The 13,159-nt window shown below is 40.4% G+C and overlaps 1 protein-coding gene across 5 annotated transcripts in view; it reads left to right on the top strand.

The window, feature by feature from the left end:
* The window catches only part of EVC2 (EvC ciliary complex subunit 2), a 168,672-nt gene that overhangs the window by 101,451 nt on the left and 54,062 nt on the right, over positions 1-13,159 (top strand). For 4 of the 5 annotated variants that reach the window (XM_050947365.1, XM_050947363.1, XM_050947366.1 and 1 more), the window contains exons 14-15: positions 706-1,166; positions 8,061-8,265. In XM_050947365.1, coding sequence (XP_050803322.1) covers positions 706-1,166; positions 8,061-8,265 — 666 coding nt within the window. The remainder of the gene's footprint in view (positions 1-705; positions 1,167-8,060; positions 8,266-13,159) is intronic. The other variant, XM_050947364.1, reaches the window with a different exon arrangement.

Genomic DNA, 13,159 nt, shown 5'->3' with positions numbered 1-13,159 from the left:
TTGTATTCTCTGGGCTTGCCACTGGTGCCCATCTCCATCTTGATCTGGGTTAATTGACTTTACACCAAAATGCATAATTGGACAATTTAGACTCCTGTATGTGAATTGTAAAGAAATAATCAAAAGATGCAGGAAATCCATTGGGATTGTTGGGACGTACATTTCAAAATGTTCTGATGCTCTTAAAAGATAAATCGTGTTAAAACAAGGAGAGAGCAGGTGTGAAGAGAAATCTTGGCCTTCTTTCAGTGGCATTCAGTATCTTTTTTTCTCCCCACAAGGGAAGCTTTGGCTAGCTTTACAGTGAAAATGTTGCATAGTGTAATATAAAATATCAGTACACCATTTTTCTCTTCTTTCCTCTGTGTTTCTTTGATCAGAGTTTGCATTTGGAATTTTACCAGTTCATTAGATTTCTGACCCTTTCCAATATTTGCAAATATGTCAGGACATGAGATAAATTGCACACTGTGTTTTTGTAAGTATTAGCATTTTGTCTAACTTCAACCCAAGTTAATAGTGGCCTTTTGGGCACATATGAATGCAGTGCTGATATTATGCAATGAAATTATCATTCTGAGTATTACAAAAAAAATTATGTATAATTTCACCTTGGTATGAAATATGTATATAGGGGATTAGAACTAGAAAGTTTTTTCTATTTACCTTGTATCTTTTTTTTTTTTTAATTGGTAAATGAATCAGCAGAAAGAACAAAGAAAGGAGCAGATGTCGATAGGAGACACTTTCAAAACCACTAAAGAGGTTAGCCACTACTTGAGCCACTGGCAAAAGCTTCTGACTGATCATGCTGTTGAATTTGAAGAGCTTATTGAAAAGCTTGATAATGATGCCAGTGAAGAAATAAAGGTGCTTAGATTTACTTTGACAGAGAAAGCTATTGATGAACTTAAACGCATTCAGTATGGAGTAATCACTCAAGAACTGTTAAAACTGAATGTGCCAAAGCCATTCCTGCAACAAATTGTTGAGGAGCATAAAAAGGAAATTGCTATTCAGACTGAACAGCTTGAAAAAGAAGAACATGACAAAAATATGGCCACTGGAGAATGGCTTGAGAATACCAGGCAAAAGCTGAGCCAAGAGCTGGAACACAGCATTGCAGAACAAAAAAAATTAAGGAGTTGGGAACAGTTAGTGTTCAAGTAAGTATCTGTCCATTTTCTTTTCTTGGTTATTCCTCTAGTAAGTATGAGTTTAACACACAAGTGGGCTTAATTTTTAACTATCAATTCTTTGCTATAAACTTTGGACCTGAGTTTCACCACTTCATAGAACCCCCCACTCCTACTGCAGTCAACATGTGCTGTATTGCTCTGTGCTTGTGAAAATTATCCCCTTTGGTTTGTCTGGGGATTTTTAATGAAAATTCCAAGAAGATTAATTTGTTAAATTTATAAGGGTGATTTAGGATTTTTAGGCTTTAATTCAGTATATGCCATACTTTGTTTGCAAAGCTCTCAGTATTCAGAGATTCCCAGTTCCCAAGGCTAGAAATAATGATTGTGAACGTCTGCTCTGACCTCCTTTATAACACAGGCATAGAACTTCCTCCAAAATAATTCATAGAGCATATCATTTAGAAGAACATCCAAACTTGCTTTAAAAGTTGTCATGATGTAGAATCCACCATGACAGTCGGTAAATTGTTCCAATGGTTAATTACACTCACCGTTAAACATTTGTGCTTTATTTTCAGTCTGAATTTGGCTAGCTTCAACTTCCAGCTGCTGGATTGTGTTATACCTTTCTTTGCTAGACTAAAAAGCCTATTGTTAAATATTTGTTTCCCAAGTAGATACTTATAGACTGTGATCAAATCATCCCTTAACCTTCTCTTTGTTAAGCTAAATATAATGATAGACTCCAAGAGCTCAATCTAAAGCATGTTTTCTAATCCTTTAATAATTCTTGTGGCTCTTCTCTGTACCCTCTCCAAATTATGAACATCCTTCTGGAGTTGTGGGCACCAGAACTGGATATAGTATTCCAGCAGTGGCCACACCAGTGCCAAATATGGAAGTAAAATAATCTCTTTATTCCTACTGGAGATTAGTCTGTTCATGCATCCCAGGATCATATTAACATCACACTGGGAGCTCATGTTCAGCTGATTATGCACCACGACTCCCAAATCTTTTTCAAAGTCACTGCTTCCCAGAAAAGAGTCCCCCATACTGTAAGTATGGACTACATTGTTTGTTCCTAGATGTATACATTTATATTTACCCATATTAAAACACATATTGTTCACCTGTGCCCAATTTACCAAACGGTCCAGATTGATCTGAATCAGTGATCTGTGCTCTTCATTATTGTCTACTCCAATTTTTGTGTCATCTTCAAACTTTATAAGTGATAATTTTGTGTTTTCTTCCAAGTCACAGAAAAAAATGTGGAATAGCGCAGGGGCAAGAACTCAACCTTGCAGGACCCCATTGGAAACACACCAGCTTGATAGTGATTCCCCATTTACAGTTATATTTTGAGACCTTATCAGTTAGCCAGTTTGTAATCCATTTAATGTGTACTATCATGTTAATTTGATATCATTCTAATTTTTTTAATCAAAAAGTGGTGCAATAACAAGTCAAACCCCTTACAGAAATCTAAGTATGTTACGTCAACACTATTACCTGTATTAACCGAACTTGTAACGTCATCAAAAAAAGATATCAGGTTAATCTGACAGGATCTGTTTTTCATAAACCCATTTTGTGTTGCATTAATTACATGACTCTCCTGTAGTTCTTTATTAATTGAGTCCCATATCAGCCACTGCATTATCTTGCTCAAGATCTCTAATAGATCTGTAATAACCTGGGTCATCCCATTTGCCCATTTTAAAAATTGGCACAGTATTATCTTTCTTCCAGTCTTCTGAAACATCCGCTGTCCTCCAAGACTTACTAAAAATCAACATTTAAGGTCCAGCAAGCTCCTACCCCAGCTGTTTTAATACTCTTGGATGCAAATTATCTGGACTTGCTGATTTAAAAATGTCTAACTTTTTAGTAGCTTTTGTTTAACATCCTCCAGAGATGCTAGTGGGATGGAAAGAGTGTTATCACCATATGATGAAACTGTCATCTGTTTTTCCCCAAATACAACACAGAAATATTTATTGGCAAGTAAGAGAAATATTCCCAGTATTTTATGAGTCTCACCACTGCTCACAGAACACTATTACCTCAGGCCTCTTATCCCTAAAAATGATTACTGTATATTTCTTAGGTTAGCATTGTCCTGGTTTTCAGATGCATTCTTGAAGAGCGTTTGTTGTGCATTTATTAATACCATATTTCCTAGCAGCAGGAATGTAATATTTGATGTGAGACATTGTACCAGGGCCCTGGTGCTTGGAATGCATACCTTTTAAAAGTCATAGTTTGAGGGCATTACTGGGATTGTGCTTGTGATATTAGGCTTTCTGCAGGGGTACCAGACAAGAGAGATCCAGACTAAAGAAGCATTAGGGTGAGTCTCACCGTGGTAGCCAGAGAAGGGTCATGTAGTGGACAAGGATGTGTCCTCCCTCTTCCCAGGCAGGGAAAGTGAGAAAGGTCTCTGTTACCCAAGTGTTTTTGCTGAGTCTTTTTGAATCTTCTGTTTGTTAATAAACTCACCTTGAGAAAGGGGACATGGAACTGAACTTGAGGGTTTGGGCTTTATTTGGACTACCCTGGCTAATAAATCTGCCCACTGGCTTATGGACATGTATTCATTAAAAAGAATGGACTGTAAAGCATTAATGTCATCTTAAACAACTTCAGATGAGGGGAGAAGAATTTTCCTTTTCTTTAAAGAAAATCAGATACATATGAGACCTACTGGGCCAAATCTGATGACCTGACATCGTCCCAGTAAGTTTGCCTACTGCACATTATAGAGCTACGGAAAACAGATCTATAGGAGTCTGCCTGTTACTTGTAATGTTTGAAAATCAACTCGTTTCTAACTTTTCAGTGACTTTTGGTTTTTCAAAATTTGAAACAATTTTCCATAAACCATTTCAATGTACCTTTCAGATACTGTCTTATTATCTCTAAATATACTGTAGATAACAATCCTGCAGTAGTACTCATATGGATTAGGTGACCTAGGTCTTTTCCATTTCTAACTTCTATGATTCTATGACGATGTATTCCAGTTTTCAGTGCTGCCTGTTACACTTGTCAAATACAATCTTTATTCACACAGCAACAATAAAAATCAGTTTCTTAAAAGCTGCTTACTTTTCCAGTACATTTTTCTACACAGCAATTATACAACATTCCATCAAAAGCTCTTTAAAAAATGTCTCTTTACACTTTCTGACTGTATGTTAATATTGATATTTTGATCACCAGACACCAGCTCTAGTCTCTCACCAAGAATTATTTTGAATGATAGCTTTTTATTTTTGTGGTTCATTCAAGATACTGTGAAGTAGTTCTGTGCCAAAAATATTCACATTTTAAAATGCTTTCCTAACATAGGCATGGCATAAGAGATCTGCCATAGTTTCTAATCCTCTGTTTTTTCTGGCAATACTACCTTTCTATTTATAAATCCAAGGCAATACTGTGGAGCAGTAAGTACTGCCTGTTGGAGAAATGATGCCTTCAGATAGGTGTCTCAGGTGGATGAAAATATAAATATGAATATTTTAATTTAGAGACTGACAACAATTAGTTGATTCAGAGAGGAATTTCTAAAAGCATCATAGGCATATTTTATGGAAATAATGACAACTTGTTGGCACTGTGATTGACTACAATAAAATCATCCTTCTAAAACACTGGAGACAATATATTGTAATTTTAAAATTGAAACTCTTTGTTAGTGTATCAGTGTGCTGTTTTTTTCAAAAACTGCTTGAATTAGTTATTGTTTAATCTTTAAACAAATAGGCTATTTCCTCCTTTTTAGAACTACTTTGGGGGAGGGTAGGTTTATTGCTGCAAATCGTATAAAAATTTCCAATTTTTTATTAATTTTTTTCATATATAACAAATATACCAAAATACAATATTCAGCATAATACCCAAAGTAAGTAAAGAGGGTTAGAGTAAAGGGAGGGCAGGTGAAGCAACCTATCTGTCTTCAAGGAATGCGTTAATCATAGACCTGTAAAAAGTCAGCACAAATTGCTTTGAATTTTTCAGGCATTCCCCATCTATGGAATGCCAGTAATTCACTAGCTGAGAGGCCAGCCATATCATTGAGCCAGGCATCAATGTTTGATAGAGATTGACTTTTCCACTTTTGCAGGATTAAATTTTTAGCAATGAAAGCTGCATGTTGGAAACACGATGCCTTGTTGTCAAGTAACCTTCAGGTATCAGAAATATATACAAGAATTAAATTTAAGAGGGATAGCTCTGACTTAGGACCAATTTAATATTGTATGCTTTCACCCACAGTTGCTGCAAAATTAAAGTTAAATGTATTTTCTTCTGAACTGTTCCTGACCCAAAGGCATGAGAGGTATTAAAGCTGGCCTAGTGGTAGTGCAGCACATTGCCACTGCAGAAATCAGAATTTGGGACGTGAAGTCCCTTCTGGGCTGGTTGGAGCTTGAGTAATCCGGTGGCAATCCACGTTACTTGCCTCAGTTTGCTTTCTATCAACCAACACCTTTTCGCCCACCCAAGACTCAGTAGTTATGTTGATTAACTCTAGAGGGGAGATGTACCTAATATACCCTAACCAATCTGAGGTGGTATTGCTGGTAAGATAGAATGATGAAAAACGGTAAAAGTAGTCAGGAGTCTCAGGATTTAGATGATTTCCTGCTGGGGAGAATCAGATTCTGATCTCATCTGCACCAGTGTAAATCTGGAGCAATGCCATGACCCTGGTTATGATTACACTCAGAGTTACCAAGATCAGAATCTGGCCCTCTGTGCCTCACTGAACCATTCATAACACAAAGATAAGCCATGAAATAGTTAAAAATATCAGAGTCCCCTAGTTATCGGAGGGAAACTGGAGAACTGTGGTAGTAAAGCTGTACACTCAATATTTGATCTCATGTAGTCTGTCCTAGTAAGAGTTAACCTTCTGTCACCAGATGGAAAGTTTCTGTTTTCCAAGCCTGAAAGTCAGTGATGCCAGTTCAGATATTTCTTGGGAGGAGTAAATTCCAGTCATCTCCCATAGCAAGAACCCTGTTCCAATCTCACTTGTCTCCAACCCTCTTCTCTTACAGGTACCCAGGGTGTCCCTTGACTGGGGAGTCAACCCTCTCTCTTACTCACACAGTGCATGAGCTGCTGCCACCAGAAATTGAGGTCTCAGTGGATTCTCCTGCATGCCATCATATAGGAACAGACTCTCTGTGCACTAGGTTGCAACACCATGTGTCCCACCTACCTTGCCATCTGGACAGAAGGTCAAACTTCAGTGGCATTGTGACCCTGTGAACTAGATTGTAATGCCACTTGCTGAAATTTGACCCAACCACCCCTCTGCCTGTAGAGGTGGCCAGGTCAAATTTCAGTGGCATTGCAACCACTCATCTGGATCAGTGCTCCAGATTGCTCTGGCAGCAGCTGAACTGATTCAGTATGAGACCATTGCTTAAAAGTGGTTGGACCATGGCCCCCCAGCTCTGCAGCCTACAGCAAGTGCAAAAATTGCCTCCTCCCCAAACCTACCCAATTTGTGCCGCTGCTGAAAGTTTCTGGTGCATTTTGTATTAGTAATGTCAGTGGGAGCTCCACTTCTTTTGCCATTTTCTGTTTAAAATTTCTGTCCCAAGATGAATGAAATGAAATACTGATACCTAATAAAAATTGGAATGATAGAACATTTTGATCATTAATTAACCTTTTTCCTAAACTAGGAAGCAGTGTGGATCTTGTGGTTAAAGGATGGGTCTTTGAGACCCCCAAGTTTGTTTCCTGACTCTACCAATGACTTGCTGCCTGTGGTTTGGGCAAGACACTTAAACTCTCTGTAATTCAGTTTTCCTATCCATAAATCTGGGGAAATACTACTTACCCATCTTTGTTAAGTGCTTTGAGATCCTCTGGACTTGTCTATACAGAGAGTTACAGAGAGCAAACGGGGGTGTAAAGCTACAGCACAGTAGCCCGACATACATTAATCAGCTGTGTGGACTCTGCCACCATGAACTCTGTAATGCACTTTGATTTATACCCCAGCTTGCTCTTCGCTAACTCCGTGTAGCCAAGCCCTTATATATAAGCATAAGGTATTAGTATTATTAATTATTATTATTCCCATCCAATAGCTTTGTTGAAAAAGGAAGGTACGTAAAAATGTGTATCTAAGAAACTCTGGTTTTCTATAGTGATCTAAAATGAGAACTTACCAGTAACCATTCATTGTGTCTGGTCCTTATACGGGCTCGTAAGGGGTAAGGAGGGGACAGAGGGCTTTCTTTACCTCTTAATACATCCTGGGCAGGAGATAAGCCTTAATTGAATTCCATGCACGCCCCTGCTAGTGCACTCTGGGATACAAGCCCTCAGAATAGGAAATGAGGATGTAGAGAACTGGTTGCAAAATTTTCATTAATGTTATCCAGTGAAAAATGGATTTTAGAACTATATTCGAATCTTCCTGGGAAATGTTTTGTATCCTTTGAATTTTTTTGTCAAAACAAATCAAAAGGTGTCTCCCCCACCATTTTTAGGTTTATTTACCCATTTCCCCCAATATCTCCCTACGGAAAAATGAGAGAGAGAGAGAGAGTGCACACACAAAAACACCCTGAACATTTTTCATTTTGACTTATGTTGACAAAATTTATGTAAAAAATCCATAACAATGAATTTTTTCCTAAATTTTTTTTTTGGACCAGTTCTAATGTATAGGCCATGTTCTCACTTAACACCCTGCTATCCGGAGAATCTGGCTACCTGGGAGGAGAAACACACTTTGCAGGTTCCTAGGATCTCTGAAGATAGTTTGGTTGTTTTTTTTTGTTGTTTGTTGTTGTTGTTGGTTTTGGGTTTTTGGGTTTTTTTGCTCTGTGCCAGTTTGCATATACCTCAGAATAGCATATGTTTGGTTTTGTTTTTTAACAGGAAACTTTTAAGTTTGCCCCTTTCATTATCTGAAGAGGAATTGCTGAGAATGAGGCAAGAGTTCCACTGCTGCTATTCTCAGATGGACAATAACTTAGCATTGCCCAAGATTCGGAAAAGAGCTTTGCTTCAGGCGTATCAGTCAGTGTGGAGGGAAGCGGAGCTGCTGAAAGTGGATCAGAACTCAGCAGCATCCGACAAACAGGTGGGATCAGTAAGGGAACGTTTTACATTTCCTAAATGTGTACATTTACTGTCTGTCTCCTTTTCAGGAGTGGATTTCCCCACACATGCTGGTTTTCATGTGTTTTGGAAGCAGAATGTGATTAGAGTCAGTTCCCAACTGTATGGCCTGCTTTATTTGTCAGTTACTGTAGGTAAAAGATGGATCCTGGCCTCTCCCCCAGTCCGACACATTAGGATAGTGCCTCTTGTGATGACTGGTGTGCATGTTGCCTTCCTGCTTCCTGCTCCCTCTTCTGTTTTTTTTCCTGGTTCCTGCTACCTGAATTCAGTGTTCTTGTTCCTGTTTGTGTGTGCGCACACAGAGCCTTAGCATTGGGTGTGTGCAGCTACTACGTATCTGCAATTCAGACTGTTAATCAAGTTTTATTCAGACTGTTGCTGACCTTCCAGTTCATGGTCAGTACTTGTTTTGACGGACAGTCTGCTGGCATGTCTTACTTCGGGGTGTTTTTTTGGATTGCTATTCTGGGGTGCATCAGAGCGTAACATGGCCACGAGTGCTTCTGTTCTGCAACCCAGGCTGCCAGCACAACCTTCGATGGTGATACTTTATTTAGAATTTTTGGAACTATCTGCAGATTAAACAACTCTGTGATGCACCTAGGTTACCCTGGCTGATTAGGCGGTGATGGCATTGATATTTATGGTGAGCTCCTGGAGCCCAAGTCCTCCTTTGATGCAGCTATGCAACTGCAACAAGTCTTTTGGCATTGGAGATTCTGTTCTGGTAAAGAGGAAAATTGTTTTTTGAAGCTCTCCAGCAGCCCTGCGAAACCATACACAAGTTTGCATGTCATTTGCAGTGACGGGCCAGGGACTGTGAATTTGGGGATGTTATGATGATCATGCTCAGGGATATTTTTCTGATTGACCACCTGGGATGAACAGTTACTGGCTGAAGATGCAAGAATGCTAACTTTTGATGTGACAGTTGCTAAGAGTGAGGCCTTTTCTAGCTCTTGGGGTGAAAGTTGTTCTGTGTTTCAGACTGCTGCTACCTTTGTGTCTTCTCTTAAGCCATCAGCTGCTCCTCCTGCTTCCATCACCCAGAATCCTATGATGCTACCTATTCCCATACCATCGCCTCAGCAGCGAAAGTTGGTAGCTCCTCACTGTTTCTTCTATGATAGTATAGGTCACTTGGCCAATTTCCCTGCTTACCCAGTCAGACTTGTGAGAAGGAAGGACACTTTTTAAATTAGTGCACCGCAGTACACTAGTTCACAAAGATGTGAGGCCTGTGAATGTGGAGCCGGACGAGACCTCTTTTATTGATGTTTCCTTTAGTATGATCTTCACATGTGGTAAGACACTGCAGCTGGTACCCTGAAATTAATGGCACACTGCTGAAGTGCGTGCTGGGTACAGATGCTGAACTTAATGTTCTCTCCTCTGGGTTAGTTTAGAGTCTGGACAGTTGCTGACAATGGTAGTTACAAATTCTAAACATTTATATGCCTTGCAGACAGTGGGCGAAGCTGTATACTCTGCGCTGTACAAGGGCATAGCCTTGACTGCAAAGTTTTACATGGTTAAAGGCACAGCTGCATATGCGGTTCCATTATTTTCCTTACATCTTGGTATTATGAACTTGCACAGGATATTTTGGGTAGGATTATGTTGGCTAGAACAGAAGGGGATATGCAAAGTAGCATTCAGAGACAGCATGGGGATATGCATACTCTCTGCAGGTGCATTTGAACATGGAAGTGTGCACTGTCCGCACATTGCATACTTCCTGCACTGATGGAGACGATCCAAACGGAATTTGGTATCATATGGGAGGTGGAAGGATTGGATCTCCCATTGTGATCATATACAAGAAGAGTGGTGATATTCAGTTGTGCACAGATTTTAGGGACCTTCATAAATACACCTCTACCCCGCTATAACGCGACCTGATATAACAGGAATTCAGATTTAACGCAGTAAACTAGTGCTCGGGGTGGGGGCGGGGGGGCGGAAAAGGGGGAGCTGTGCACAACGGCGGGTCAAAGCAAGTTCACTATAAAGCAGTTTCACCTATAACGCAATAAGATTTTTTTTGCTCCCGAGGACAGCGTTATATCAGGGTAGAGGCGCATGTGAAACATGAACAGTTTCAATTGCCTTCAATGAAGTGACTTGGTGGGTAAGTGGATCCTGGATTTTCTGTGCATTGGACTATCAATCTGGTTATTGGCAAATACCTGAAAGTGTGCAGTTGTTATTGACTTGTCAACAAACCATTTGGGAATACTGCTATGAACAGCTCCCTTTTGGCTTAGTCTCTGCTCCTGAGGTAGTACAGAGAGTGGTCTCTCAGCACCAGGATAATATCCAGGGTACAAGTTGATATTTGGATGACATTCTCATCTTTGCTAAGACCGTTCCTGAGCATAATGCTATTCTGGACCTGATGCTAACCCAACTCCAACAAGATGGCATAAAGTTGAGTGGGCCACGTTCAGTTTTACAAAGGATGCTGTGGAGTTTCTAGGGAATTCTTTGTTGGTCAGTGGTGTGAAACTGATGCCTGAACAGCTACAAGCTGTTGCTTTGATACTGATTTATGTTTGTTCCGTGGCCTAGTTCAATATATAGGTGGTTGTGCTCTGCCCCATTTTAGTGCCCTTACTAAGCTGCTGTGAGGTTTAACCCAGAGACAGTTGGTTGGGAATAAAAAAGCAAAGCAAGCTTTTGAAACCCTGCATCAAGCCCTCTGATGGTTCCAATCCCATGTTTATTTTGATCTATAGAAACCCATGGTGATTCTAAGTGAGGCATACAAATGGGGGCTGGGTGCAGTTCTGTTCCAGGAGGGACTGTCAGTTACATTTACGTCTTGTACTCTCACCTCAACATAAGTGACATTTTCCCAGATTGAACTACAAGTCTTGGCGATGTTTTTTTTGCAATTATACACCTCAGGGTTTACCTAGTGGGAAGACATTTCACCTTTTAATCGTGATTAATTTTTTTGAGTTAATCATGTGAGTTAACTGTGATTAATCAGAGGGGTAGCCGTGTTAGTCTGGTGTGTGTCTGATGAAGTGGGTATTCACCCACGAAAATTTAGGCTCCAATACGTCTGTTAGTCTTAAAGGTGCCACAGGACTCTCTGTGATTAGTCGACAGCCCTGATAATTTCACAAGGCACCTTAAAGGAGCTCATTTCTTGCCTCACTATTTTATCACTGTGTTTGGCCTACCAGAGAGCTTTGTTCAGATAATGGGATGCCTTTTGTATCAAGAGACTGTGAAGGCTTTCTGATGAGTATTGGTAACAGTACATTTGTGTGTACCATTCCCAAGAAATGGGATAGTGAAGAGACTACATGGGACGCTGAAGAAGTGTGTCGCTCACATACTGGAGGAATGTGGAGCTATACTCTTCCCTGTTGCATTAAGTTACGCTTTATATGATATTCGGTGCACACTTCATGAAAGTATCGGAGAAACCCTTTGTATCAGCTCTTCAACAAGCCTTTGAAGACCAAGTTGTCTATGCTGACAGAAAAGGTTCATTCCACTCATTCATCGTCCTTGAAGCTGACTGATGTGACTAGAGAACATGGGAGTCTCAACAAACATATTCATCCAAGTACATGGAGCTCATCTAGGCATTCTATCCCGGACAAGCAGTGTATGTTAGGTGAAGGTTTGAAAACATTTTCAATACTCATGGTGTTATCTTGTGGGCTGGAGGGCAAAGAACATAGTCATCAAAGGATATCGGGGTTAGAAGGGACCTCAGGAGATCATCTAGTCCAACCCCCTGCTCAAAGCAGGAACAATTCCCAACTAAATCATCTCAGCCAGGGCTTTGTCAAGCCTGACCTTAAAAACCTCTAAGGAAGGAGGTTCCACCACCTTCCTAGGTAACCCATTCCAGTGCTTCACCACCCTCCTAATGAAATAGTGTTTCCTAATATCCAACCTAGACCTCCCCCACTGCAACTTGAGACCATTGCTTCTTGTTCTGTCATCTAGTACCACTGAGAACAGTCTACATCCATCCTCTATGGAACCCCCTTTCAGGTAGTTGAAAGCAGCTATCAAATCCCCCCTCACTCTTCTCTTCTGCAGACTAAACAATCCCAGTTCCTTCAGCCTCTTCTCATAAGTCATGTGCTCCAGCCCCCTAATCATTTTTGTTGCCCTCCGCTGGACTCTTTCTAATTTTTCCACATCCTTCTTGTAGTGTGGGGTCAAAAACTGGACACAGTACTCCAGATGAGGCCTCACCAATGTCGAATAGAGTGGAATGATCACATCCCTTGATCTGCTGGCAGTGCCGCTACTTATACAGCCCAAAATGCCGTTAGCCTTCTTGGACGTGAATGTGTTTACCACACAGAGCATGGTGAGCATGTTTGCTACTGGGAGAACGCATTGTTAAATAACAAGATATGCTGCCTACTGAAAGGGGAACAGATAGGGAAGAGGACACTATTTCTGCATACGTTGATGTCATATGATCAGTTGGGGAAATTGCACACAGCCATAGCATCCACTTCTTGAGCTGAATCAGGGGTATAACCTATGACCCTGGGATCACCTGGTGCCTCTTGCCAGGTACCACTGAACTTTTGGAGAGAAGGAAGGAAATTGTGATGACTGATGTGTGTTGCCTTCTTGCTTCCTTCCCTCTATTTCTTCTCCTGTTTGTCCTAGTTTCTACTCCTTGAACTTGTTCCTGTTCAAGGCTCTGTTTGTGTTCTGAATAGTGGGTGGGTGCATCTGCTCAGGGTCTGGTGCTGCGTATCTGCTCTTCAGACTGTTATCGTGTTTTGTTCGGAGTTGCTAACCTAACTAGTTCATGGTTATTAAATGTTTTGATTGACAGCCTACCTGCATGTCTTTCCCTGTTT

This window comes from Gopherus flavomarginatus, chromosome 3, assembly GCF_025201925.1.
Source record: "Gopherus flavomarginatus isolate rGopFla2 chromosome 3, rGopFla2.mat.asm, whole genome shotgun sequence".
Taxonomy (NCBI): Eukaryota; Metazoa; Chordata; order Testudines; family Testudinidae; genus Gopherus; species Gopherus flavomarginatus.
This window is presented reverse-complemented; position numbering and strand designations above follow the sequence as displayed.